At 41.1% G+C, this 26,092-nt stretch overlaps 2 protein-coding genes across 4 annotated transcripts in view; both read right to left on the minus strand.

The window, feature by feature from the left end:
- rasgrp3 (RAS guanyl releasing protein 3 (calcium and DAG-regulated)) overlaps nucleotides 1-1,949 on the minus strand; it is a 130,556-nt gene extending 128,607 nt beyond the window's left edge. Inside the window, exon 1 of the mRNA XM_052081058.1 lies at nucleotides 1,943-1,949. The gene's annotated coding sequence lies outside the window, so the exon portion shown is untranslated. The remainder of the gene's footprint in view (nucleotides 1-1,942) is intronic.
- ltbp1 (latent transforming growth factor beta binding protein 1) overlaps nucleotides 1-24,016 on the minus strand; it is a 117,986-nt gene extending 93,970 nt beyond the window's left edge. For all 3 annotated transcript variants that reach the window (XM_052080998.1, XM_052080997.1, XM_052080996.1), the window contains exons 1-4: nucleotides 23,313-24,016; nucleotides 22,419-22,489; nucleotides 12,212-12,548; nucleotides 2,111-2,256 (exon numbers count right to left, since the gene is read on the minus strand). In XM_052080998.1, the coding sequence (XP_051936958.1) occupies nucleotides 2,111-2,256; nucleotides 12,212-12,548; nucleotides 22,419-22,489; nucleotides 23,313-23,683 (925 nt within the window). In that variant the 5' untranslated portion in view covers nucleotides 23,684-24,016. The remainder of the gene's footprint in view (nucleotides 1-2,110; nucleotides 2,257-12,211; nucleotides 12,549-22,418; nucleotides 22,490-23,312) is intronic.
- Nucleotides 24,017-26,092: the final 2,076 nt, after the last annotated feature.

Raw genomic sequence — 26,092 nt, forward strand, 5'->3', positions numbered from 1 at the left:
TGCATATGCCGCCCCTGAGGTCAGTTCAGTTTTCAGTTGATGATGATTGTCAGCGCTTCACTTCCTATTTCTCCAGATGACCACAGGCCAAATGCTTTTCAAATGAATCCAAATTCAATCCTGGATGGTTGAGCCCCTCCTTCACCCCAATCAGGGGGGAACAAAAATCAAACGCCACAAGTCAAAATTAATCAGAGCAAATTGGATGTTCCTACATTAAAAACTTGAAATACTTTGCAGGGAGGCCTGTGTCAACAAGTCGTTGGGTGGAAACTCCCTCATTAATATACCATTCAGTTGTAAAAAGGTAGTGGAGCTGCCGTCACTGGAGAATGTTTCAGTTGTTTTTTTGTTTTTTTAAGGGGTTGGGGTGGGGAGGAAAAAAAAATCATTGAAGTCCTTTAAGACGGAAGAAAGGGCGGCATTGTATGTGGGGGATAGGTGGTGGCATAAGCCAACTCTGTTTCAGAGATGGCCATTCCATCTTCGCGTGCCGAGGAAGGCTTCCCTCTTCCTTCAAACCATCTATCGCCTGTCATATTTCAAAGGAATATGTACATTTTTGTGTTGTGTAAAAATATGGATAGAAACATTGTTTGTGGGGTATTAGTTGAAGAAAATTGTCTATGGTGACTTGGATTAGACCATTTCATGAGCAATTTTTGGATAAGTTTTATTATTTTCGAGTGAAATGCATTACGATTGCATTCGGTTGGCAAAAAAGGACTGCAGCCACCTCAAGGCCAATTAAGACCGTGTTTATTTTTTCTTTGCAAAACGCTGAATTGCTAAGCCGAACGGACAAGATTGTATGTGAGAGACAGGTGCTGTTGTCAGCCTCCTTCTCTGTTTTAATGCAGATGGCCTCTCTCCCTCCTCTTTCAAACCATCTGTTCTCTCTGTCCACGATAACCGCAATTTGGTCTTCCAAAGAATGCCGTTCCTCTTTGAGGTGCACGTAGACAGCTGAGTCTTGAACTGAAGAGCTGAGCCCGTGTATTGTGTATTATTTGCTTCACAAAACTGTGTTTCATCCTTGCACAGAGGTCATGCAAGGCTCTTGTGACCCGAAGGAGGCCATCACCCTTTTATTTAGATGATCTTAGAACTTGGGGACCCTTCTCCGGTACAGTCCTTTAAGCGATGCCCAGAAATAAAACACTAAGCTAGGGATCAAAACTAAGACCCATGATGAGGCAAGGTTCCAGGTCTACAGCCTCGATGCAGAGGAGTGCTGCTATTTTTAAAAGGATGCTAAAGTCTTTTTTTTTTAAACTCAGCTCTGACTTAATTCTGACTGCCATGTTTTCAGATAACGGATGATATCTAATGGTTTTTGTTTTCTTTAGTTTAGATTTACAGCAGTTGTTTAATTTGCGGTTGCTTGTCATATGTGGGCATAGGCAAGTTTGCATACATTCCTTGCGGTCATATTGGCACATAACGATCTGATAAAATCCCATTTTCATCCACATTAGAAAGAGGCCTGATTCTATTCTGAGATATGCAATTCCATGTGTTTTTTCCCCCTGTTCACGCTTCCATTAAGCATATCCGAATAGTGCCAGAGCAAAAAAATGGAATTGTCAGTTGAACCATGCAGTGCAAATCAAGTCAAAAACAGCAATTATACTGTTGCCTGATTGAGGGCTCCGTGTTGGAATTCATGTCGTCCAGATTTGCTGTATCGGGATTGCAGGTTATTCCATTGTCTTTGTAGGTTCTCTTTCATGGTATAGTATCACATTAGCAAGGTTCACTGGGACTCAAACTCCCATGGCACGGTTGCACAGCTGCAGCATTTTGATTGCTATGACCTTTGCCTAATACAATACATCCATTGTTTTGTTTGCTATAAGCTTTGCCTAATACAATACATGCATCGTGATTGTCAGTTTGTTAAAACATTGTAACTTCCTTGAATGAAGTGTTGGACCGTGACGTAAACTCCTCCGACCCACGACAAAGTATCTCCCATGACCAATTTTGGTACAGTATTTATGAAAGGATTTTTTAAAAAGAATAATAATTCCCCCCCCCAAAAAAAGAAGACAGGAAAATGAGTTGCGAATCTCCTTAGAAAAGAAGGCTAATCAGAATTAGGACTCACCGTGTATAGGGTTGTGTGCCACTGACAGCGGGATGGGCCTTTCAAGTTGAGGTTTCATGTGTGCCTGCGTGTGGGTGGTGTGTGTATGGTAATATTTCGGCTTTATGAAATACGGCTGGCCAGGGTGCATGGGCATAGACCGGATTCTGGAGGGAAAGAGAGAAAAAACAAATCAAACACAAGATACCTCCACTGGTCATCATGTCTGATGTTGAAATAATAAGGAACCAAGTGCGTCAATGGGTCAAGAGTACTAAGAGATGCAAATGTATTTTATTTCCACAGCTAAACGAAACCTCTTAATTTTAAGAGTGCGTCAATTAAAAACCAGAAAAAGAAACAGCGTAACCTAAAATTCGACATCGTTTTCATCAAATTCAGTTTGAAATGAAATGAAATGACAGAACTTCAACCTGTAAAATAAAATAATACATATACAATAAAAAACTACATACACAAAAAAATGTTGAAGTAATAACTCAGCTGTTTGGAGTGCAATACAATTTTGGAGCATTTTACATTTCAATTTCTTCCACTCATGCGTTTTCTTTGCGTTTACATGACAAAGATTGTATGCAATAACCCCTGGTGACTGGAGGTGGGATAATTCTAACAATTACGTTTTGTTTTTATTTACATTTATATTGATGAAATGTCATGTAAAAATAAGTATGACGAAATCAACTAAATTGTGCATGAACTCATCATCCCAACTCAGATGAAAAGCGAAGCATCTAAAACAGGGGTGGGCAATTATTTTCCCGGGGGGGCCAAATGAGAAGCAAGAAGAAAATATTGTGGAGAGCCGGGCCAAAAGTTAGAAATAGAAAATAAAGAAGATAGCACAATGTCTTTGTATGCCAGTAATAATGTAACATTCTCCTCCACCTCACACTCAGCACCGGTTCTCCTCAAAGATGTGTACGGAGCGCCCTGTTGTTCACGCTCTACACATTTGACTGCTCTCCGACTCTTATTAGCGGTCCAGTTTGCGGAAAGTTTTTAACATGATAACAATCAAACCATTCTAGGAAATGTTCATTTACTCGAGCCACAAGCAATTCACTCTGAGCATGGAAATTGCCAGAATCAGACTGAGTAAGAATCGCTTCCTTGTTTTTCAAAGTCTCGTAGATTTGAGTCTTTCCGACTCCAGGCATCTCCTGAATGTTTCATACTTTGTTACTCGTTTAATCAGATACATATCACTTTCCCTTCCGTGGTCATTACTCTCTCCCTCTTTCTTCGTCTTCCCCTCCCTCCCTGTGCTCTGCAACTTAAAGTAACTGTGCCACCTGGTGTTGAAATACCATTACAAGTCCAAACGAAATGAATGCAATCAAACCTTAATTGTGCACCAATCTTCGGCAGACCGGGTTAAAAAGAGGAACGGGCCGGATCCGGCCCGCGGGCCATAGTTTGCCCACCCCTGATCTAAGACAACCACAAACATAGTCAGGGCAGTTTGTGAACAAGACAGTCAGCAATTGGAGAGCCTTTTTTGTTTTGTTTTTTTTTTGGGGGGGGGGGGGGGGGGGGTTCAGGTTTCGCCAAAGGTACAAATGGAAGCAACTGATGTTTTGAAATTAAGGGTCATCCTTGATGGTGTCAACGCTGAGAGGCTTGCTTTTATGCCTCATATTTGAGGTTAAAAAAAAAAAAAGAACTTTGACATTCGCCTTCACGTTCAAGATCCATAGTTTGACAATGCAATGTGCAATTGGTGCACATAAGTGACCTATCATCCAAGGCAAGGTTAAGGTGCTTGAAGTTGGCTGAACCAGACTTTAGTCAACAAGCACTGACGATACACTACATCTTTTTTTTATATAGCGCTAACATAAAACACGGACAGTCATACAATCTTAACAACTATTCCTTCATATGCTTTGCTTTTGAAGCAGTTATAGAATAAAGAAGAGAGAATCAATGTCTCCTTTCACCAGTGGATCAGAAACGTCATGCTCAAAACGTGCATGACATCCCACGCGTCGGCTACAAGCGAAGTTTGAAAGTAAACAAGAAGCTGTAGTGTCTATTGACGACAAAAGAAATTGGTTCGCCTCGCCTGTCAATTTTATATCGGCTTCACTTCCAAGCAGCGACTCTCAGTTCCAAATATTGCTGTTGTTTCACACAGATTGATCAGAGCGTCTTTGCAGATGGCCAGAAATCTTTGTGGTTCTGGCATTCTCCCACGAAGTCGAGCATGTTTGAAAAAAGGGAAATTCTGCATTTGGGACAGAGGGGAAAACTATCAGGGTGACCAGGTCTCAAAACCACAACACATTGGAGGCAACGGCTTCCCCAACACATTAACAAAAAGCATGTCCGAGTCCCAAAGAGATTGGCGAGGCTGCAGAGGCCTTGGTGAGCAAGCACCCCTGCCTGAAAGAAAACCGTTCCGTATCGGGTTTGAGGGCCGGCAGAAGAGTCTGCGCTTCAAGATGGGCAACTAAACAAAAAACAAAGCAGAGATGGCATGAAAAAAATGTGGCTGGGAATGCAAGGAAGCGTAGCAGGACCAATCCAGAAGGGACAGCACCCAGGGCCACCCTCAAATGACCCAGAAGAGAAGTCAAGCTTCTTCTGTACTGTCCCCAGGGAGGAAAAAGAAAGACGCACACTTGAGACTGAGAAACTTGAGATGGTGGAGCAATTCAAAAGGACATCCATAGAAAAAGACATGATTGTCATACATCAACAAATGCAACACACCTTTCTGCTCAGGCACGAAGAAATTAAGTTGTGTCTTTCCTTTGCCCAATTAAAAGACAGGTGGACTTTTGTGAATCCAAAGTGGGTAAAACCTTAAAAACGGCATTTGGAAAAAGTGTTTCTTGGAGTGCCTGATCTGGATGGAAGCCAAATATCAAGTAATTTTTGATCAAATGTATACATGGTAAACTTATTTGTTTCAAAATCCCACTGTAATGATCTTAATTTGTTTTGGTTTCCGATACAGTCCACACTGAATTCCGCAGGACAACAAATAAATGTCTAACATTTTCCTTCTATTCTGCAATAGGTAAATACACATCCAAGCTGCTAAAGCTCGACAACGAGACCAAGAACATCTGATGGCATATGAAGAACAAGTGCAAAACAAAAATGAACACATTAAACAGATGTGAAAATGTGTCACAGCAAATCCAAACCTTCCCTTGTGAATTACTTGCAGTCGTTTCATAGGACAAAAACAACATCAATGCATCTAGAACAGCATCAGCTGTTCTAGAATTCAAATGAGGTGTTCAGAACTCGCAAGATATGTTTCTGATCTTGTCCTAAAACGACCTTGATTTGTTTTGCATAGAGAAATGTCGTCATGTACAAATGAAAAACAGCTCAATTCTATGTGCTTTATTTGCTGACTTCCAGCATGTTAGCTCATTTGTTTGCTGTCAGTGGGTGTCGGATTGTCTTGAATATATGGTGTTGTTTCCCCCGTTTCATTAAAGTGAACACAATGCTTAGTTTCCGGTGCCATTTTCGAGGCTCCCGCAGGAGGCAAAGGGAAAACATAAGGAACAGCCTGATCCATTGTTAGTGTTATCGGTCATCGGTCTACTTCTGTCGAGTTTTGTGAAAAAGTTCCCAATTAGGACACCTGTCCATTATATTGGAACCAGATATTCACACGAGTCGAAAAACTGACATTGGTTGGAGGGAAAGGCAACGGGAAAACGCCGACCTCTCGGATAAACTTTCAAAATCAGACTGGTCGAATGAAACCAATTTGTCCCTGAAATCAGCAATCACAATATTGTGAATTACTTGCTTGTACACAAGAGTGCCTGCTCTTATGAGGACTCTGATGCAACCTTAAAAAACACAGGTAGTGACTATTACAGCACAGGTAGCGACTATTTGGCCTCTGTTATCTCACTCACTCGACCGTGTACCCTGAACTGCTTTTGCCCTCTAATGTGAATGCCTCAGCACACGGTGTACAAACGTAACATCACATGAGAAGAGGTTATATGACTGCTGTTATTTTTACCAAAATGGTAAGAATAAGATAAGGTATGGCACTCACGAGCGATGTCCCAATTATATTATGTGATCGGAAATCGGAGCTGATCAGGGCAAACAGATCAGTTTCCTACATTTTCTGAAACGTTATTGGTCACAAAGTGACCAAATAATCCAAATCTATATATTTTTTGTCAAGCGGATCAATAATAGCTTAATTTTATACTCAACAGTGTCACATTGGCAGCGGTCAGAGTGGCAAGAAGAGCCACACACACACACACACACACACACACACACACACGCACACACACACACACACACACACACACACACACACACACACACAGTGCCCTCAGTGCACAGCTAGTGTTCTTCCTCAGCGCTGCAGCGCCTTATTAAATTGTGTTTGGAGCAACAATCCGCCTCGCCTCACTGAATGGCAAATGAGTTGAGAAAGCGACAGACAGGTTAGCAACTGTGACACGTCCAAATGACGTAACATGAAATAGAAGTTTGACAAGTGTACATTTTTTTTGACAAGCAAGCTTGTCCCGCAATGGTTGCATTTAAAGAGGTCATATATTAAAATAAAAAGTTTCTACATGAGAGTCACATAAATACCCACCATAAAAATGTTGCAGTGATAAATCTATCGATTTGTTTGCATTGTTTGTTGTTACCTGATTTATGACGAACTCATTTCTGCTTACACCATACTTTTTGGTAGAATTTGGTGAAGTTGTTGTCGTGAACGCTTAAAAGACGGCAAGTTCTAGTGTTCAAGTTAACTGCACAAATTGTAGTAAATTAACTCTTTCATATTAATTCAAGGTTTAGTTTACCTTATTTATAGCATAAGCGTTTCCTATAAGAACAAAACATATACAGCATGTATAGTACATCTGATAATGTTGTATATCCATAATGCTGTATAGAAAGATTAATTTATCGCTTGTATTTTCTTTAAATACATTGGAAAAGGACCTTGAAAAAATAAAATACTAATTGTTAAATGGATAATGCAATACTGAGAGAGTAAAAAAAAATCCCATCGTTTTTCAAAATCACTCAGATTGACTAGAAACAATGTTGGCTTTGTGTGCAAAGCGGCAATAGTACAGTAAACGACTTAAGCACTGTCTGTCATTAAAATTCGCCGTGGACCAGTGACGAGTCAGTCACATAGTGCATACGATAGAGACAAACATCCATGACATTTAATGGAGTGTGAGAGGAAGCTGGAATACCCAGATAAAACCCTTACAAGCACAAGAGAAACTGTGAGGCAGTTTGGCTAACTAGAGCTCTTCCATGAACCCATCAACTTTGCCTTACTCTCAAGGTCAGGGGGTCACACCTGGGTTATACGGAAACAAATTTGATGTTTAACAGGAAGCATTTCTGCTCTGTTTTTGCTTGTTTCTAAATATGGGCAATTTATAAAAGGTTGCCATTCATAGATGTCTTGTGATGCATCAGGGATGTTTTCAAATCAATTGTTGGTGAGTAATACCATGGATCAGCAAAAAAGACTGACCAAGATTCCGCTCTACAGTAGGCCAACAGGAAGACGATTGGCATGATGGACTCGTCGGAGAAATAATGACAACGCCAGTCCTAATGTTCCCCATAAGTGCTGCTATTGTGACAGATGAACTATTGCACTGACAGATAAATGGCACTGTAGTGCAGTCCCTTTAGCGATGTGTGCTTGTAAGTCTGGAATGTGATCATCAGTGCAATCCACCCAATAAATCATGGACGACAGATTAACTCTATTGTAATCGCTGACGACACAAACGCTTCTGCGGAAAGGGTCAAATGCTGCAGCTGAAGTACATCAAACCATTAAATGTGGCTCTCAGAAGAAAAGAGGGCCACTCCAATGATATTTTTCCCAATGGGGAAATAAATCATCGTACAAACCATTCTCTCAAAAGCAGAGTCAGTGATGATTTCAATTGTGACGGATGCACAAAGCAAGTCACAAGAGAGCATGCTGGGATTAGTTTGGAACTGAAAGACTCGAGAGCCCCGACCTCAACTCCATCAAACACCTTTGGGATGAGACAGAACAGAGATTGTGAGTCAGGCCCTCATGTCCAGGATCAGTTACGTCTGGATCGGTGGACAAAATTCCCACAGACACACTCAAGTGTTGTACAAAAGGAGACTAATTTCACAATATTCACTTCCTTTTAGCGTAATTACCAATCGTGCAAATCTTCGGGATGTGACGAATGTGAGTAAATTCAGATGGACATTTATATTAATTTCCAAAATGAGAATGAGTAGAAAACGACAAATACTTATTTCCGATCCGCTGAATTTAAGCGTTGAACCGAACAATGGTTCAACGCAGAAAAAAAAGACAACTGCAAAACAATAGACATTGTCTTTGAGGGAAGGTTTAGCGAAAGAAGGGGAAGATGGCTAAAGTGTGTTGTTATAATTAGTCTGTCATTAAAAAATGGTTCAACCCCGGTGTTAATGTTTCAACATCGTCTGTCTATTTACTTTTATTCTTACAGTATTTGAAACAACAAGATCCTTGTACATCTAGATATAACTCACGCGATGTGCAAATACTGTCTAGGTTATTAGGATGATTTATGAGATGTAATAACTTGTAAGACATACCCTCAATGTAAAATTTGATCTGTGAAAACTATATATATGTGCAGTAATATAAACTTAAGGCGGTCCAACTTACATCCGTCAATTATTAAATGATTCCTCACATCAGAAAGAAAGCTACATAAGTAGCTAAATATTTCCACCTTAAACAAATGAAGGGCGCCCCGGTAGTCCAGTGGTTAGCACGTCGGCTTCACAGTGCAGAGGTACCGGGTTCGATTCCAGCTCCGGCCTCCCTGTGTGGAGTTTGCATGTTCTCCCCGGGCCTGCGTGGGTTTTCTCCGGGTGCTCCGGTTTCCTCCCACATTCCAAAAATATGCATGGCAGGCTGATTGAACACTCCAAATTGTCCCTGGGTGTGAGTGTGAGCGTGAATGGTTGTTCGTCTATGTATGCCCTGCGATTGGCTGGCAACCGATTCAGGGTGTCCCCCGCCTACTGCCCGGAGACGGCTAGGATGGGCTCCAGCACCCCCCGCGACCCTACTGAGGATCAAGCGGTACAGAAGATGAATGAATAAACAAATGAAAATCACTGACACCAATTTATGTATTTGCCTTTTCCTTTGACCTATTCTGAAAGGATGATGATGGTAAGAAAAATTAAAAAAATATCCCCTGGAAGCAGGAGCAGAAAAGACTGTGGCTGTGTCAAACTACTTGTGTGTGGTGTTAGCATTCCAGTAGCCAAGTGGATGACTCATCAGAAGTGTTTGATATTAGGTCAATGTTGTGGTAGGTTGTTACTGCTCTACTCTCAGCCAATATATCAAGAAGCAAAGTACTCCCATTTAAATAGTCTAGAAAGGTGTTTGGCATTTTAGTCCATTGTTTTATAATATTTAACTGCAAGGAGGCCGGTGAGTGGAAATAGCAATTCTTACGTTAGCCGCTAGCTTGCTCCATATGAGATAGCTGTTGTTTGCTTGTCAATTGGGTGGCTGAACACACTCAGCATGTCGAAGAGATTTGATTTTAATATACAGTGGTACCTCTACTTCCGAAATTAATTGGTTGTGGAAGAAATCTCTGAACTACAGCGCAACTCCTCTAGAACGAAACCTACATGGGTGAAAATACCCCATAATGTGAAAAAATCTACATGCATTAACACCATTCCCATTCTCCTGCCCCCCATACAACGAAAAAAAAAAACCCTGTTGCGTTATACGAAATCATTTTCTCTGCTCTAGCCTCGCGAACAGATTCACTACAACAAAGTCTAACCCAACAGCGACCTCTACTGTTTCGTTCGGAAACGGCGAGAATAATGACGATAAAAGATAGAGTGCAACAGCTCTGATCACAAGCTGCAATTGCAGACTGCTGAGCGCTAACAACTTCCGGTGACATAATCACGCACCACCGTAAATTCAAGATTTACCTGCTTTATTTTATTTATTACATAATTTTTTGGGTGAAAATGAGACTGATAGGATCATTAGCGTGCAGCGTACATTAACATAAAAAATATATATTATTAACATGTACAAAGACACACAAATGATTGTTTGTTTTTTTTCTCCTCGACACTCCTCGGATCTACTTGGGACCTTAGATCCTTAGATCTACCGGTAGATCAGGATCGACGTAATGGGCACCCCTGCTGTAGCTAGATCCGTGGAAGATAGATTGGAATGCATCCAATTAGCTGGTCAGAGTAAATTGCTTCTGGCTCGACGGACATTCAAATAAACTAACGTTTCCTCGAATCCTTTACTTTTTATCATGCTAAAAACCTTACGCTAACTGGAGCGCTAATTAGAGAGAAGGCGAATTCCATCACGCTAACTATGGCCATCAAGGACTACGAAGCGTCCCGTGGCTGGCTTAAAAGTTCATTGCATGACATCAGCTGAGCAATGCTGTCTTGGGTGGCGATCGAGGGGAGGTCGAGTTAGAGACAGTGAGATAGTGGAAAGAAAAGCCACCGGGTCCAGGAAGTATCTGTTATTGTTAGATTCAGACGTAGCATGAACGTTGCATTGCTAAAATGGCTCCAAAACGGACCTTTGGATGTCAAGCAGCTAAAACAAGAAGCGCTCTGACGCTGGAAGAGAGGGTAAAAGTGATCAAAATGAAAGACAGAGGAAGCAAAATAAAACACTTTATCTAAGAAATTGATGTAAGTGAAAATGAATGCTGATCATAAATTTCACAATTTTTTTCCCTTTTTTCTTCCTACACTACCTATATGAAGTATCAAATAAGTGTGTGCTCATACTTATGCACTATTGGAATAAAAATAAAAAGTGCACATACAATTGTGTGTGCGTGTACACATACCTTTGTGTGTGTGTGTTTGTGTGTGCGTGTTTTTCATCTGAGATCAAATTTGCTACAGTGAAAAACTCCCTTTTGTGAAAAATGTCTTGCTGCAAACATGATTTCGTTGTAGAGGAGTTTCACTGAATAAAATTTTGTAAGCAGAGGCGAGTTTTCCTAATCCTTTCCAAGCCTCCCACTCCCACAAAATTCAGACATAAATGTTTTCTAAAGCATAAAAATGCATTAAAATATGTAACAAATACATGTTACAATTACATTATTGCACAATAAATGAGAGTTGTGCATAATGTAAAAAACAAAGACTAAAGAATAAAAATGATGGTCATTTAACTTTTAACTGCGTTCTCATCATTTTTTACCCTCTTTAGTTCATGTTCTCTCTCAGAAGTGGTTTTTGCCTGCCGTTTTTTAAAGACCTGATCTAAGGACGTTAGTTTTTGTAGTGAGCGATCGCCCAACTGGTGAACACTTTTTCTGGGTGATTCACATTTACATAAAACAACGTAAAAGTTACGGAACACCTCATAGTCCGAGGGGTGAATGACGAGGATGCTGCACAGACGCATATCTATCTATCACATAGACACACATCCCTCTTAGCCAATGGGACACCAGGAAGATGCTAAGTAATAGCCAATGGCAGAGCAGCTATAACTATGTTGCATAAAGAAACTTGGAGCTGCGAGTAGCAGCCCATACTCTATTTTTACCTTTCGCATCTTGACTTTCTTTCATAACAAGAGGCAATATTTTCCTCTGAGGTGTTTCGTAACTTGGAAATTTCATATGAAGAGACGTTTGTAAGTAGAGGTACCACTGTACAATTGATGTAAAAAAAATGCTTGTGTGAGTCGATGTGTGGCTGCTAAAATATTCGTAACAGCCATTCATGATAATGCAGGTCACACACCGCTGCAAACTCCAATCTCAGTAATAAACAAAATTACTGCTGCACGCCGGGAGCAGGCAGTCTTTTATAGAAGCCCCGCCCTAAAATGCACAACAAAACAAATGAAGAGCGGTAGATATACAAAGAAAGAGAAAAATATGACCTGTGTTGACTGAAAGGTACCGGTTTAAGATCCAAACCAAAATCTCCAATTCATCGCAATGCAAATAACACATTATTATAGACAACTGCTATATTAAATTTAATAAATCAATAAATCACAAAGTAAATAAATAAAAGAGTTCTTACTGTTGCTGGATGTGTTGTTGGATATAATGCGGCCTCACAAGATGTGGGGAAGGTTTGACAGTCAGTTTCATCTGGCCAATGTTGTCTGGTTGAGGTGGGGGGAGATCATAAACATGAGGAGGCACTTTCTGAGGTATGGGCCGCTGTGCTCCTGTGTTGTGTCCATTCATGTGACCGGTGCTATGATCGTTGGTCGGCCCTTTCCCAGGCTGTGCTGGAAGGGTGTGTGTGGGCACAGTCCTCTGCTCACATGCCTTGCCGCTTGAGCCAGGCTTGCAGACACAGAGCTGAGGCCTGAGGCACATTCCTCCGTTTTGGCACTGAGGGATGCAGTTAGCTGGAATACAAAATCCAGACAGATGAGAAGAGAAAAGCAGAGACGAACAAATGGTGATAAGAGGACACAGATGTGTACACGTTGATTCATTATTAAATGTGATTAGATTGTAAAACAAATTCAAAGGTAATTAGACGAAACTGTTCCAAAATCACAACCCTGGTAGAATTTACTATCACACTTGACCCTTATGATCTCGGATCGGCTCTTGAATCTTGGGTCAGAGATCAGTACTCAGTATTTTTGACTTGCCATTTTACTTGAACAATGGCCTCAATAAAAGTGAGTGGAAAACGTTTTGATAAAACGAAGCATTGACACAATTTCTCCGAAATTACATCATCTGAATTTTCTCGTGTCTTTTAATCTGCAAGTGTTTAGCTACTCAAGTGGGAAATTTGATCCCTTAATCTCATTCACTCTTCCACAAAACTCGGCATTCAAGAGGGAAACATCTTTTATCCTCCATGTTACAAACACAAAATATGGAGAAAAAAAACATTTATTACAATCATTATCCTCATTAGTGAATGGGCAACTTCATGAGCCATTGATGACGTCGGTGCAGGCAACATGGGTTCAGTTCTCACAGTGACTTTGTGAATGGCTATCTGTCTGCATATGCGCCCTGTGCTTGACCGATCCATTGTAGTCAACTCATCCAAGCCAGCCGAGATCATCTCCAGCTTCTCTGTGACACTGAATAGCATATGTGTTCGAGGATGGAAATGTGTTTAAAGTTGACCAAATTCTTTTCAACTGCTATCTTCAACCAGGTCAGTATTGCAAATGAGAATCTGTTGTGAATTACCTTTCATGGATGAATAAGTAAACGAATAAATGGAATGGATTTTCATCAAAATCATATAATTTTGGGAATATTAATCATCACTATGAGCTTACAGGATATACCGGTTGTTTTTTCTTTCTGACATTGTCACAAAGACTGAATGACAGTTTTTCATTAAATGTGGAGTCGGTCGCCCTCTGCTTAATTCCAGGCTGTTTCTAGCTCTCAAAGCTCTGACATCATGAAAAGTGTCATTTTTAATTGCAACTGCGGTATTTCGCCGTGCCGAAAGGGCGGTGATGGACCAGAAGTAGTGAAGAAGAGATGAGCCGCAGATGACAAATTTTCTCCTTTGACCAAGCATGTTGCGTTTTGGGCTTTTCACATCACGTAAACTCGGAACGTGTTTTTTAAGGCCAGCTAAAGACAAGTATTTGTAAAACAGCACAGATACTTATCCATCTAATCTGATTATCTTCAGGAGCGTCGCGGGCGTGCTGGAGCCTATCCCAGCTGATTTCGGGCAGTAGGCGGGGGTCCACACTGAAGCGGTTACCAGCCAATCGCAGCGCAGATAATTACTGGCAATCAAAATGTTAATGATACTGATGAGATGTGTTTTTTTTTATTTGTTCTAAAACTAATAAGCCTCATGAAAGGGAGTTGACCAGTGAAGGCATCTTTGAATACCCCCACCCCAAAAAATATATATCTGCCACACTCAGGCAATATATGCCACTAATGCCATATGTAAGTCAACCATCTACAAACTCCAAGCTGAATACCATAAAGAGTCGATGATGGCTATGTAAGCCAGCACTAGAAAGAGTTAAATCCATCAAAAGGGGCACCTATTTTTTCACACTGAATCTGCCCCTGCAGGAAATATATATATATATAGGAACTGTTTTTTTTAGTTCTAATTGTTTTATTGTGTTTTAATCTTTTTCAAGAGAACACCTCGTGTCCCAAGACTGAACAGCAGGGCTGAGTGGCCGCACCACACAAGCTACGAACTCATTACCCACTTACGCAAGCAACTGGGCTGGTGCTTATTTGTTGTTTAAAAGTAAATTCAGTTTTCAAAGGTCATAATTGCTTACCCAACATCTTTAAGTAGTCAAAAATATTTTGTATTTTAGTATATGCTTTAAGAAAAAGGAAGTACCGGAGCCATAAAATATGTACAGTATATTACACACACACAAAAAAAACAGCAACAGTGGAGGTGCGTAACATTGGTACACGTGAACGATCAAAATGTTATCACCGCTGACAAGGTGATCCATCTTGTACATTGTCAGTGAACAATAACCTTTTTACTTAATCACGTGCTTCATTTCTGGAAATCTGGCAACCCACTGAGAACTAGATGCTCCATCTTGTGGGTATCCTACTACTAACATGATTTCAGAATTTCCCCAGCTCTTGTTTCTCCAATATCAAAATAATATATCCCCTACTAGACTTGTGGCATACCGTGACATCAGAACTAGCAAGAAAGTTGCCAGATAAACATGACTTTTGACACACCATGGCTGCTACTCTCCTTGTGTGTGGACAAGGAGGCAGAGGCTTTTACGCTGTGTGAAGTCTTGTCTGTACTTGCATTCTCGTAGACTTGAAATATCAACATTCACAGAACATGTGTGTTTAAATCCAAAGTCGGCATCTTGCCGAGAACAGTCAGGATGTGGCCTTGTGCTATGCATTTGAATGAGGATACATGACTGGTTTCCATACAAGCCAAGGATGCATCACATTATATTGTCAAACCTGATATCATTTCAATATACAAAAAAAGGGTTATTGTTCTCCTATTCTCATAGATTCTTTTTACAACAGGAACTTGCCGAAAAGCATTCGCAGCTTGGTACTGTGGAAAGCCCTTGAAGTTGTCCAATTTACAATTGACCAAAACTCTCAAATCCTTCAAGGGTCAACCATCATCACTGTGCCTATCATCATAAAGAGAAGTCAACCTATCTTGTGTACATCTTAGGTGATGCCACTACACGACCTTACCAGTGGTCACGTAGAACATAATTAACGAGTAGCCCAAATCAAAATGGTTCATGTCGAGCATGGAAAAGACCAGAGGTTTGCCAACAGATGGCACAATATTACGGCACGTCTTTTATTTCACAATTGTTGAGTATCCATTTCATTAGCAGTACATACAGCCTCTCATGACCTGTTTTTGTCCACTTTCGTGTTTGGTTTTGTTTCATGGGAGATGACGGGGGCGCCCCACAGGTAGACACAGACCGTGTATGGTAAAACCGAATTTACAAGATTATAAATATATATTTATCTCTTCATTTTAACATTCATTCATTCATTTTCTGAACCGCTTTATCCTCACCAGGGCCGCGGAGGGTGCTGGAGCCTATCCCAGCTGTCTTCAGGCAGTAGGCGGGGGACACCCTGAATTGGTCGCCAGCCAATTGCAGAGCACACAGAGACAAACAACCATCCACGCCCACACTCACACCTCGGGACAATTTAGAGTGTTCGCCAAGCATGTTTTTGGAATGTGGGAGGAAATCGGAGTCCCCGGAGAAAACCCACGCAGGCCCGGGGAGAACATGCAAACTCCGCGCAGGGAGGTCAGAGCTGGAATTGAACCCGCTCCTCCACACTGTGAATTCGACGTGCTAACCACTGGACTACCGGGCCGCCCTATTTTAACATTAATTTAGTTTTGTGTAATTTCACATAACACAACGTGATTTGCACTGACTATGTGAAGATATGCCGTTATATGCCTGCATGAAGTTAATTGCTGAAATGAGTGAAATTCTTTGAAGACATGGTACTCCTTTATTATGAAGATTTGCCAACGTTCAAAATGTGTTGGAATGAACCACAACAACAAAGAATTTATCAGACTCGTCCATCTTTGTTGTTTACATTCGACTCAAAACGCTTTGAGGTCGGAACTGGAACAATTCGAGTGGGATAAGTCCGGCTTCCCACCCTCCTCAAATCAGCGTTAGTTCCCTGGTTTATTTGTGTCCTTGTCGATTCATGCGAAACACCAACACAGCTGAGGCAAGCTCAAAAAATGGGTTACTCTGTTGCATGTGATTTTTAATGAATCAAGAATGTTGTATAATCCTGCATCAAAAGAAAGATTGCTATTCCTTTTCTTAAAACAAACAAACCAGGTCGTGTGTATTGGGCTCAGGAAGATATTGAAAGCCACACGTGACTCAATACAAAATCCTCAAAGATTAATCCAGTGGAGACACACAACTTCTTTTCAAAGAGTGTGACTGCCCAGTGATGACATCATTGATGTCTTTCCCCATTGGGAGCTGAATTATATTAGCGGTTAGAAATAGAGAAAACTTTTCACTTAAGGTATTTTGTTTGTTTGTTTGTTTTCTTTTCAGACAAGCGTAAATAGTTTGCTTTTCACTCACCCACCTCTTGCTTGGAGCTGACGCGGCCATTTGTTCCGCAAATCGCTTTTCTCTCTTTGTCAGATTGTCAGAAGCAACATAAGAGATTTGTTCTGTGAGAATGAAGCTGACGGACTAAGGACTGTAATCTCCCTGTTAGGCAGGAAGAGGAAAGAGATCAGTCATGGTGATGTTCTCACCCTTTTGATCAAACTATGCAGGATCTGGCATGCGGTGCGCTCCCCACGCACCCTCACAAAGGTCTGTTAGGGGGTCTGAAAAAATAACATGGTTGTTTGAATGAGTGAGTCAGTGTGTGCTTGTGCTCTGTTGAAGCGATCCCATTTCGAAGAAACATTGGGATATAATGATTTTCCTTGTGTCACCCTGTTGTAATGCTATAAAATGTCTAAGTGTGTGCAAAAAAATTGCTCAGACAATATGAACAGCTGCAATGGCCTGTTTTGACCTTGTATTTGGCGAGGACATACTGTACCTTCTTAGAATCCACGTAATGGTGGAAGGATATTACCACGATATAGACAATACACTTCAATACATTTTTCGATTCCCCTGTGGGGCGAAGAGGCTATGAGGCTTACAAGGTCACCAAGGGAGGGGTTTTCACCAACTAGAGAAGGCCCCAAATTATGTTGTTTAACCTACGCTATTGTTACGTTATTTATCATAACATGCAATATGAATTCAGCACAATAAATCAAATTTAACTTGGCACATGAGGACATTTACAGATTTTAGTTTCTTTTGGTCCTTTTGTTACATGTATAAGAAAAAAAATCCGGACAACTAAGAAAACGATCAACCTCAGTTAATCTAGGAGTGTGTAGCCAATTTGTTTTGGCCGTTCTTTTATGTGTCTGCACACTGGGTGCGTGGCAGGCACACTGTATACCATCAGTCGCAATTAGCTACAGAGTGCCGAGTAAGGGTGTCCCGATCACGCACTCTGGTACACGAGTCCAAGTCGAAGTCTTAAGTATCTGTTTTAAGTGTCTGTCGATACCGTGTACCAAACAAATACATCGGCAATAAATTAAGAAGAAAAGAGTATGCATCCGATTTTATTCAAATTAACCCTATGGGGGATAGCGGTTACTACAGTGGACATCTTATCATGTCATCAGGTTCCAGGATGCACGGAAGGGTTAATATAGCAATATACTGAACTTACATGAATGCGTGTAAGTTGTATGTTGTTATATACATTTTTAGTATATGGACTAATTGGATTATTTTTTTTCTTAAGCCCTAAATCTGATGATAGAACAGGTTGTACATTTCAGTGTGTATTGGTTCATTCATTCATTCATTACCGCTTGATCCTCACTAGGGTCGCGGGGGTTGCTGGAGCCCATCCCAGCCGTCTCTGGGCAGTAGGCGGGGGACACCCTGAATCGGTTGCCAGCCAATCGCAGGGCACACAGAAACAAACAATCTCAGAACTTATTTTATCATGTCAGATTCTTGTACTGAAACTTCATGGCTTTTTAGCAAAACATTAGCAAATACAGGTATGTTATCCATGACATTTACACGAATTAAAAGTTAACTTTAAACACAATACAATGTGCGGAAAGCTTTATAAAAAAATATTTTTTCATGTAATTGCCTGGGGATGCAAATGGTACCAAGTTGGTTGAATGGCCCAAATAAGCTTTGCCATTGAATTCGTCTGTTTGATACATTTGATTTATCGAATGACAAACAGGACAATTGCATCGTTATGTACAGGCTTGTGTGGGCTAAGTGCACGCAGGTACATAGTTGTTGGGTACGTGCGTGACTCCTCTCCTATGGAAACGACACTATTGAGTTTTGACCTTATTAAATGCAACCGTTGGGGGACAAGCTTGCTTGTCATCAAATTACTTCCACTCATTAAACTTCTATTTGAAGTTATGTCATTTGAAAGTGTCACAATTGCTAACCTGTCTGTCACTCTCTCAACTCCTTGATGGTGCCGTTTAGAAAGGAGGCTTGTTTACATGACAGACTTATTTAGGAGCATCTTTCACCTTGCTTTTTCTGCCAAACAAGCTATGAAAACAATCCCACCGCTCTGTCCATGCCTGCAGGAGAGCGGTACGCAGCGAAGGAGACATGTCAGTGGATATGTACATGTCACGTGTACATGAACTGGATTGGTACTAATAGTAAAAATGTAAAAAATATTTTAAAAAATAATAAATTAAAAAAGTAACATTGTGAAACATAAAACTAAGCTACTACTTGCACATTTGGATTATTTTTGGCTTTGTGAACTTTAAATATTGAAAAAAAAAGACCTTTTTGAGCTGACACGCATAAAGTGAAAAATCACCTGATTGACCAAGATTTCCAATCACGTAATCGGGACATCTCTAGTGCATAGTGCCACATAACATCTGTGCGCTGTTTTTTTTGTTTGCCCCAACTCAATGCAACGGTACCAACTAAGCTGTTACCAAGCATGTGCAACATGTGAGGTCTTCTTAACCAACTTGTCAAGTCAAAAGTGTCAAATTTAATTCAAATCATTATTTTCTACGCTCATCCTATTTAGGGACAAGATGGAGGCCATCCCATAGCTGATTTTGGAGAGAGGCAGATTTCACACTGGATCATTGCCAGTCAAAAAAACGGTGAAATTACATCCAATATTGCACGAAGTTAACACCATTTTCATATTTGCCACAGCATTGATGTAAAAAGAAGTTTATACTGTAAACTAACCATATCAGCAAATAATGTGGATTTTTTTTTTCCATTTACAAAGCCCAACTACCTTCTCTGGATCACGCGTAAACAAAAGGAAATAACTATCGAAATGTAATTATCTGCCGCGGATTTTTTTCCCCCGCAAGAAATCACTTCCTTACATGAAAATGAATAATTAATTAAGAGGTTATGTACTATCAAAGAGATTGGGGGTCTGAGGATAGACATGCTTCCCATTATATTTTTTATACGTGCACACAGCTCTATGGTGTCTGCACTTCTCATGTAATTCTATAATGAACTCTAATAAGCTTGGCCCTTAAAGAAAAGTGGAAAAAGTACTTCAGTAAGCATTTTGCCAGGTGCTCTAATGGTCAATCCTCAGGGAGTAAAAAGCTGACTGAATTTGCACACTGTAAAAGCTCAGCAATGTTCGAATGGAAATGGGTGTGTAACATTGCAAGTCTGTCTTAGGCCATTTACGCACGGCAAACTGAGCCGACCTTTTTCTTTTTAAAAAGTTTCCCATTAACATGAAATCGTTTCAAAGAATGTGTGCGCATGCACACACACACACACCCACACACACACACACCCACACACACACACACACACACATAGGCAAATGGCACTATAACTCTGCCACAAAAAGTCATTGAAAACAGAATAGGATGTCAGTGCCATGGAAACGTAGTCACAACAATGCAGGGGGATGCAAAGCAAGCAAGAAAGGAGAGGTGCTTCGAGAGCTTCTGCTTGATGTATTTTGGACTCAGGTGGATGGCACCCGTTGGGCATGTTTGCCTTACCAATGATGACGGACAAGGTTTGTCTCGACACACGTGAGGACTATTCCGTAACCTTGATGTATTATGTCTTACTATGCATATAGAAACGCAAGGGCAGCAACTTGAGATGCATTCACTCTGGGAAACTTTTTCTTTTGTCCAAATGCAACTGTCTTCAGAAGCCTATTTAAAAAAAAAAAGAACTTAGGAACTTTGTAGATCCATTTCACGAAAATTCCCCATGGACATGGTTTTGGATTGACAGTAGATTTATGGCCATTGACATTAACAGCTTCGTTCAATTTCAAGGTTCTCCAGAGACATCTTTTTACTTCATGTTGTCAGGGATAGAGCCCCTTACCTAAACTCTTGAAATAATTTTGTAAACCGATCCCATTTATTGTTAAAAAATATATATACAGGGCCCGATTTAGGTATTTGGCAGAATAAAATTCACATAACTGATTGTCTGATAAATTAAAAATATATATTTTATGACAAAAATTACTTATTTTTTGGTCTCCAATGATTTACAACAACAAAGACACGAATTACAAGCAGAAATTTAACAAATTTAAATTTTACAATACTTTAGTATTTTATACATTATTTATATATTATAAACTAGTTCCTTTAGTGCTTGTTTAACTTTACACCAGGGAATTTTGTGTGTATTGTGAGTTTGAAGGTTTCTCTCTCTATATATCTATCTATCTATCTCCTGTTTCGATGACAGAGGTGCATTGATCTGAACAGAGAAGTTGTACCAAAGCAGTGGACCGCTCTCCATTATGACTAAATTGCTTCAATGATCAATTCTACAATTAATTGTACGAGGATATCTTCACTGAATGCTGGCATAGTCCATCCATCTGTATCGCTTTATCCTCACAAGGGACGCGGGGGGTGCTGGAGCCTATCCAGCTGTCTTCGGGCAGCATTCGGGGTACAGCCCGTATGGGTGTCCAGCTAATCAAAGGGCACACAGAGACGAGCCACGATACATGCTCATACTCACACCTAGGGACAATTTTGAGTGTTCAATCAGCCTGCTATGCATCTTTTTGGAAAGTGGGAGGAAACCAGAGTACCCGAAGAAAACCACACAGGCCCGGCGAGAACATGCAAACTCCACACAGGAAGGTTGGGATCGAACCCACGACCTCTGCTCTGTGAGGTCGACGTGCTAACCACTGAGCCAACGGCTGCCCCCGCTGGCATAATGTACATGCAATTTTGTATGGATCTGAATAAAAGGCACATGGTATTTACCAAATTGTTCGGCCAGTGACAATCATGTCTAATGTTTTTAGCTTGGTCAGGCATGACAGGTCACTCACTTTTCAGTATACGAAAGATGACACATGTACATACTATCGTTCACTACATTAGTGCCTCTTGAAATAGAAATGTCTAGCCATGGTTGAAGGTACAGTATGACATTGAGGAATGTCACCGATTGGTCATTGTCCAGATGTTTGCATCATGTTTCCTGTGTCTGTATAAACAAGGACAGCCTCTCCACCCCTTCAAGTATTCAGCTGATTGGAGTTCCCAAAATTACTTCATCTCAGGGCCAAACCAAACATTGAGTCACATCACACTCAACGTCATGCACAGTGCACGCTCTTTGTCGGCAACAGTTCATTTTTTGTATTTATTGTGTTCGACTCTGCATACAGGCTCGCAAGATACTGTATGCACAATGACGTAATGACGGGAGAACCCTGATGTATTACACACACACACACACACACACACAGATTAAAAAAAAACATTATTATAATTATTATTATTATAAAAATTATTATATATATGTATGAGTTGAGTATGATGTGACTCAATGGGTTGGTTTGTTTGGTTTATACAGTATATATATATATATATATATATATATATATATATACATATATATATATATATATATATATATATATATATATATATATATATATATATATATATAAAATGCCTTCTTGCATGTTATTACCAAGTACTGAAGTCCATTATGCCGCCATTGTTGCGACAACTGTATATCATGTTGTCACACAGATATAACCGGTAGATCCCAATTCTACATGAACAACAATTTTGGAACTCTTTATCAATTGTTTCATCACACCCAACCCAAATCTAGACTGTGCAAGGAATGTTTGAAGTTACTTACGCTTTGTGCACCGCTGGGATCCTTGAGCTTTACTCCATCCATGACAGCACTGGATCCCACAGACATTCACCCTGCAAATATAAAACAAGCAGAGGCCAGTGTGTAACTTGAAAATGTTGCTGCACCAGTTTTGACAGGATTGAGTAGCCAGTAGCGACTAACTTTCATCAGACCACCTGATAAACAACTGTGCATGGAAAGTAATTGCAATTCATTCAATTTAATCAACAAGAAGCTTTTCAAGACATGCATGGAGAGCTTGAATGAAAATTTGCCAGACCCTCTTTTGTTCACGACAGTGAGGCCCAGCAAAGGTCAAAGTAAATCTGGTGGACGTCCAATTCCACAATGAATGCATGTTACTCCAGGTGTGGTTGGCTCAATTTGAATTTCTTGACAAAACACAACCGCAGAGATATGTTTTATCATATATTTAACGTTTCCATGAATTGCCGATCTTATTGGATTGGATTGGATAAAACTTTATTGTCAAATGTGTCACACAAAAATAATTAAAACAGTTATCAGAAAAAAAAACAACAATTATGAGTCAAACCCCTCATCCTTCAATTGGAGGGACAGTCACTCTCAATTGAGTGTGCAGTGTTGTGTATGTGCTCCCACAAAGTTGGGGGAAACCCAATTAATTAATTATAAGAAAAAGACATTGGCTCAGATTTCTTAATCTCAAGTAAATATTCAGTTTGGCGCCCAGCACCGCAAAAAAAGTCACACAGCTCTTTTAATTAAAATGTCTTGAGAAGTCAGAGAAGGATATGAACCTTTAAGTCACTTTACATTAAAGGAAATAAACAAATTTAGAATAAATAACTTTAAAAAGTGAATGAATACATCGGTAGCCTGACTTCGACCGACACCGACACACCGTCTTACCCAGACTGCTTGAGAAGTTGCCTGTGCTGGTTCTGCTCCGGACCGCCGTGCCGAACAATGGACTCCTGGGCTGTCGAGACTTGCTTCCCCATCCGGCGGGTCCGGACCTGGCCTCCCAACTTAGCGGTGAGTTCGACGTTGAAAGAGTGCGGAGGCCCCGACGCGCCGTGACGCGTTGAAATGGAGCTGACTCGCATCCCATCCCCTCGGTTAGCTATCGCCGAGCCCGGACCCGGACCTGGACCCGGGTCGGGTTGGAGCACGTACAGCTTCCTGACGCCGCTCTGGTTGTGCGGCTGTGCCCCAGCTGACAAACAGAATGGTGAGAGAAGGAAACCAAATGAAAGTAAGAGGGCCCTACTCCAAATCATGTCCGCGTCGTGAAAAATTCAAAGTTGAAAGAAATTATTAAAAGTAGGCTCGGCAAAATAATTGCCGATGAAAACACGCCAGTGTGGCTGAATATAATTCTTGTAGTCCTCGAACTTTGTAAAGTCCTTTAAAAGGGGGGAAAGGGAGAAAAATATATAGCTCGGTTCCCTATGGCAACTCAATTAAAATAATTTTAGCACCGAAAAGTCCAACTCAGTGACCGCTGACCCGCTCGAGGAGTTTTCTGCTGCGGCTGGTCGGAGCCACTACGTCCTTGGAGCTCCTTAAATCCAGGAAAGTTTCTTGATGGAGCAAAAGGCTGCCAGCCCAGCAGCAGCCTGCCTCCAGAAGTGACGTCATGAGGGGGAGTCTGTGCACACTCACCGCAACGACGTGAGCTGGGAGTTCCTCGGACCCAAGGGTGTCGTCAGGGGACCCCTGGGCGAAATACGCTCACCCACGCACCTGCATACTAGACTGACCCACGCTGACACCTTTGTGTTCAACAAACATTCGCATGTGAAGAATGTGAAAATTCTGTCTGACTTCTACTTTGGACAAGAATCACAAGACACTCAACTGACCACAGCAATAGATACATAAAAATCAGATGCTTCTTTTTTGTTTTGTCAACTATGTTAAAAACAAGCAAGGATATTGTAGCCTTTTTAGAGTCACACTTTAACTTTCACAAACCCCCCCTCCCCCTCCCCCAAAAAAGTATCTTTTCAACATGACATCACATATGTCCTTCTAGACAGGCAATTTGAATGTGTGAAGTATGAGTCGAAAGACGATAATTGCATGAGGTGAACTGCTTTGAAGGAATACTGAATGCAGTTGAAATTTGTAAAGGGTATGTTTATCCTAAAATCGATATGGAGGAAAGTCAGAGTATATGGTCATTGAGGGGCTGGACTCCACAAATGTGCTCTTTTTGTCACGGGTTGTGGGTTTGTTGCGGTTGTGGCAAATAGGTGGACCCAAGTACAGGAAAGCAAGTCAGACGCGCAGGATGAAATCAAAACAATATATTTATTTTCCAAAAATGAAACAAAAATGCAAACAAGGCATTCATTCATTCACTTTCCCATCCCCTTATCCTCACCATGGTCGCGGGGGGTGCTAGAGCCTATCCCAACTGTCTTCGGGCAATAGGTGGGGGACACCCGGAACCAGTTCCCCGCCAATCGCAGGGCACACAGAGACCAACAACGATCCACGCTCACACTCACACCTTGGGACAATTTTGAGTGTTCAATCTGCATGCCATTGATGTTTTTGGAATGTGGGAGAAACCAGAGTAGCCGGAGTAAACCCACGCCGGCCCACGGAGAACATGGAACCTCCACACAGGGAGGCGGAGCTGGAATTGAACCCGGTACCTCTGCACAAAACAAAACCAAACAAGCAAGACATGAAAAAGGCACATGAGGAAACAAGAAACAGACATGCATAAAGTCAGGCTTAGGCATAAAAACAAAGACAGTTTAAAACAATAAATAAAAACAGGAAACGCAAACAAAACACAAACACAATGCCAGATGTCATGCTGAGTGGAACGCCAGAGAAAAAAATAGAAACAACAAACAGTTCAAGACACCTTTGGTGGGTGGGGAAATGAAAAGCGCACTGCAACGCGAATGTTAGTCATCAGGTTAGCCGCCCGTTATGTTCTACTAAATTTCTCAAATGGAACCCTACAAACAAGCTTTTTGTGATGACTGTATTTCAATTCAGGTCAGTGGTAGCCACTCGTTTTTCTGCCAGGTTGGACGATTTCTGGTGCCTATTGCTTCCAAAAATTAGGGAGCACCAAAATCTCTGGGAATCCCCGTGTTAAGACCACAAAAAGTGGCTTTTTCAAAGAATCACTTGGGCGATCTGAATACTCGCTCAAAGTCAATTTGCTAAATCGGTGTCACCATTGGACACTTTCCATTGCCTGCTGATTCTCTGTACATTTGTATATATTTGTATGTATTGTATTGATCCATGTGTCCACTTATCTTAGCCGCAATAATGCCTGATGCTTCCATCAGGGTCATGCCTCCTGATGAGTCCCATCCCTCAGCAGCTGGTTCATTTGTGCTGGTGGCGCTCATGGAGTGCTGTGAGTTTCTTTAGCCAGTAGGTGTGGACCATGTCCGGGCCTGGTGCTGTCCAGTTCTTCATATCTGAGACTCTTTCCTGTATGTCTGCCACTGTTATGGTAACTGGGTTCTGTCAAGGGAGGTTGCTGTGCTCCTCTCTCAGGGTCACCAGCCATTGTGCACTGCTGTTATGTGCAACCTCCTTCTCCCATATGCCTTTCCAGTACCTTTCAGTTTCCAGTCTTGGTGGGTCAGCTCTGTTGTTAGGACCCTGCCACTGAGCGTACACTTTCGCAGGTTGTGTTGCGAACAGCC

The sequence above is a fragment of the Hippocampus zosterae genome, chromosome 11 (assembly GCF_025434085.1).
Source record: "Hippocampus zosterae strain Florida chromosome 11, ASM2543408v3, whole genome shotgun sequence".
Lineage (NCBI taxonomy): Eukaryota > Metazoa > Chordata > Actinopteri > Syngnathiformes > Syngnathidae > Hippocampus > Hippocampus zosterae.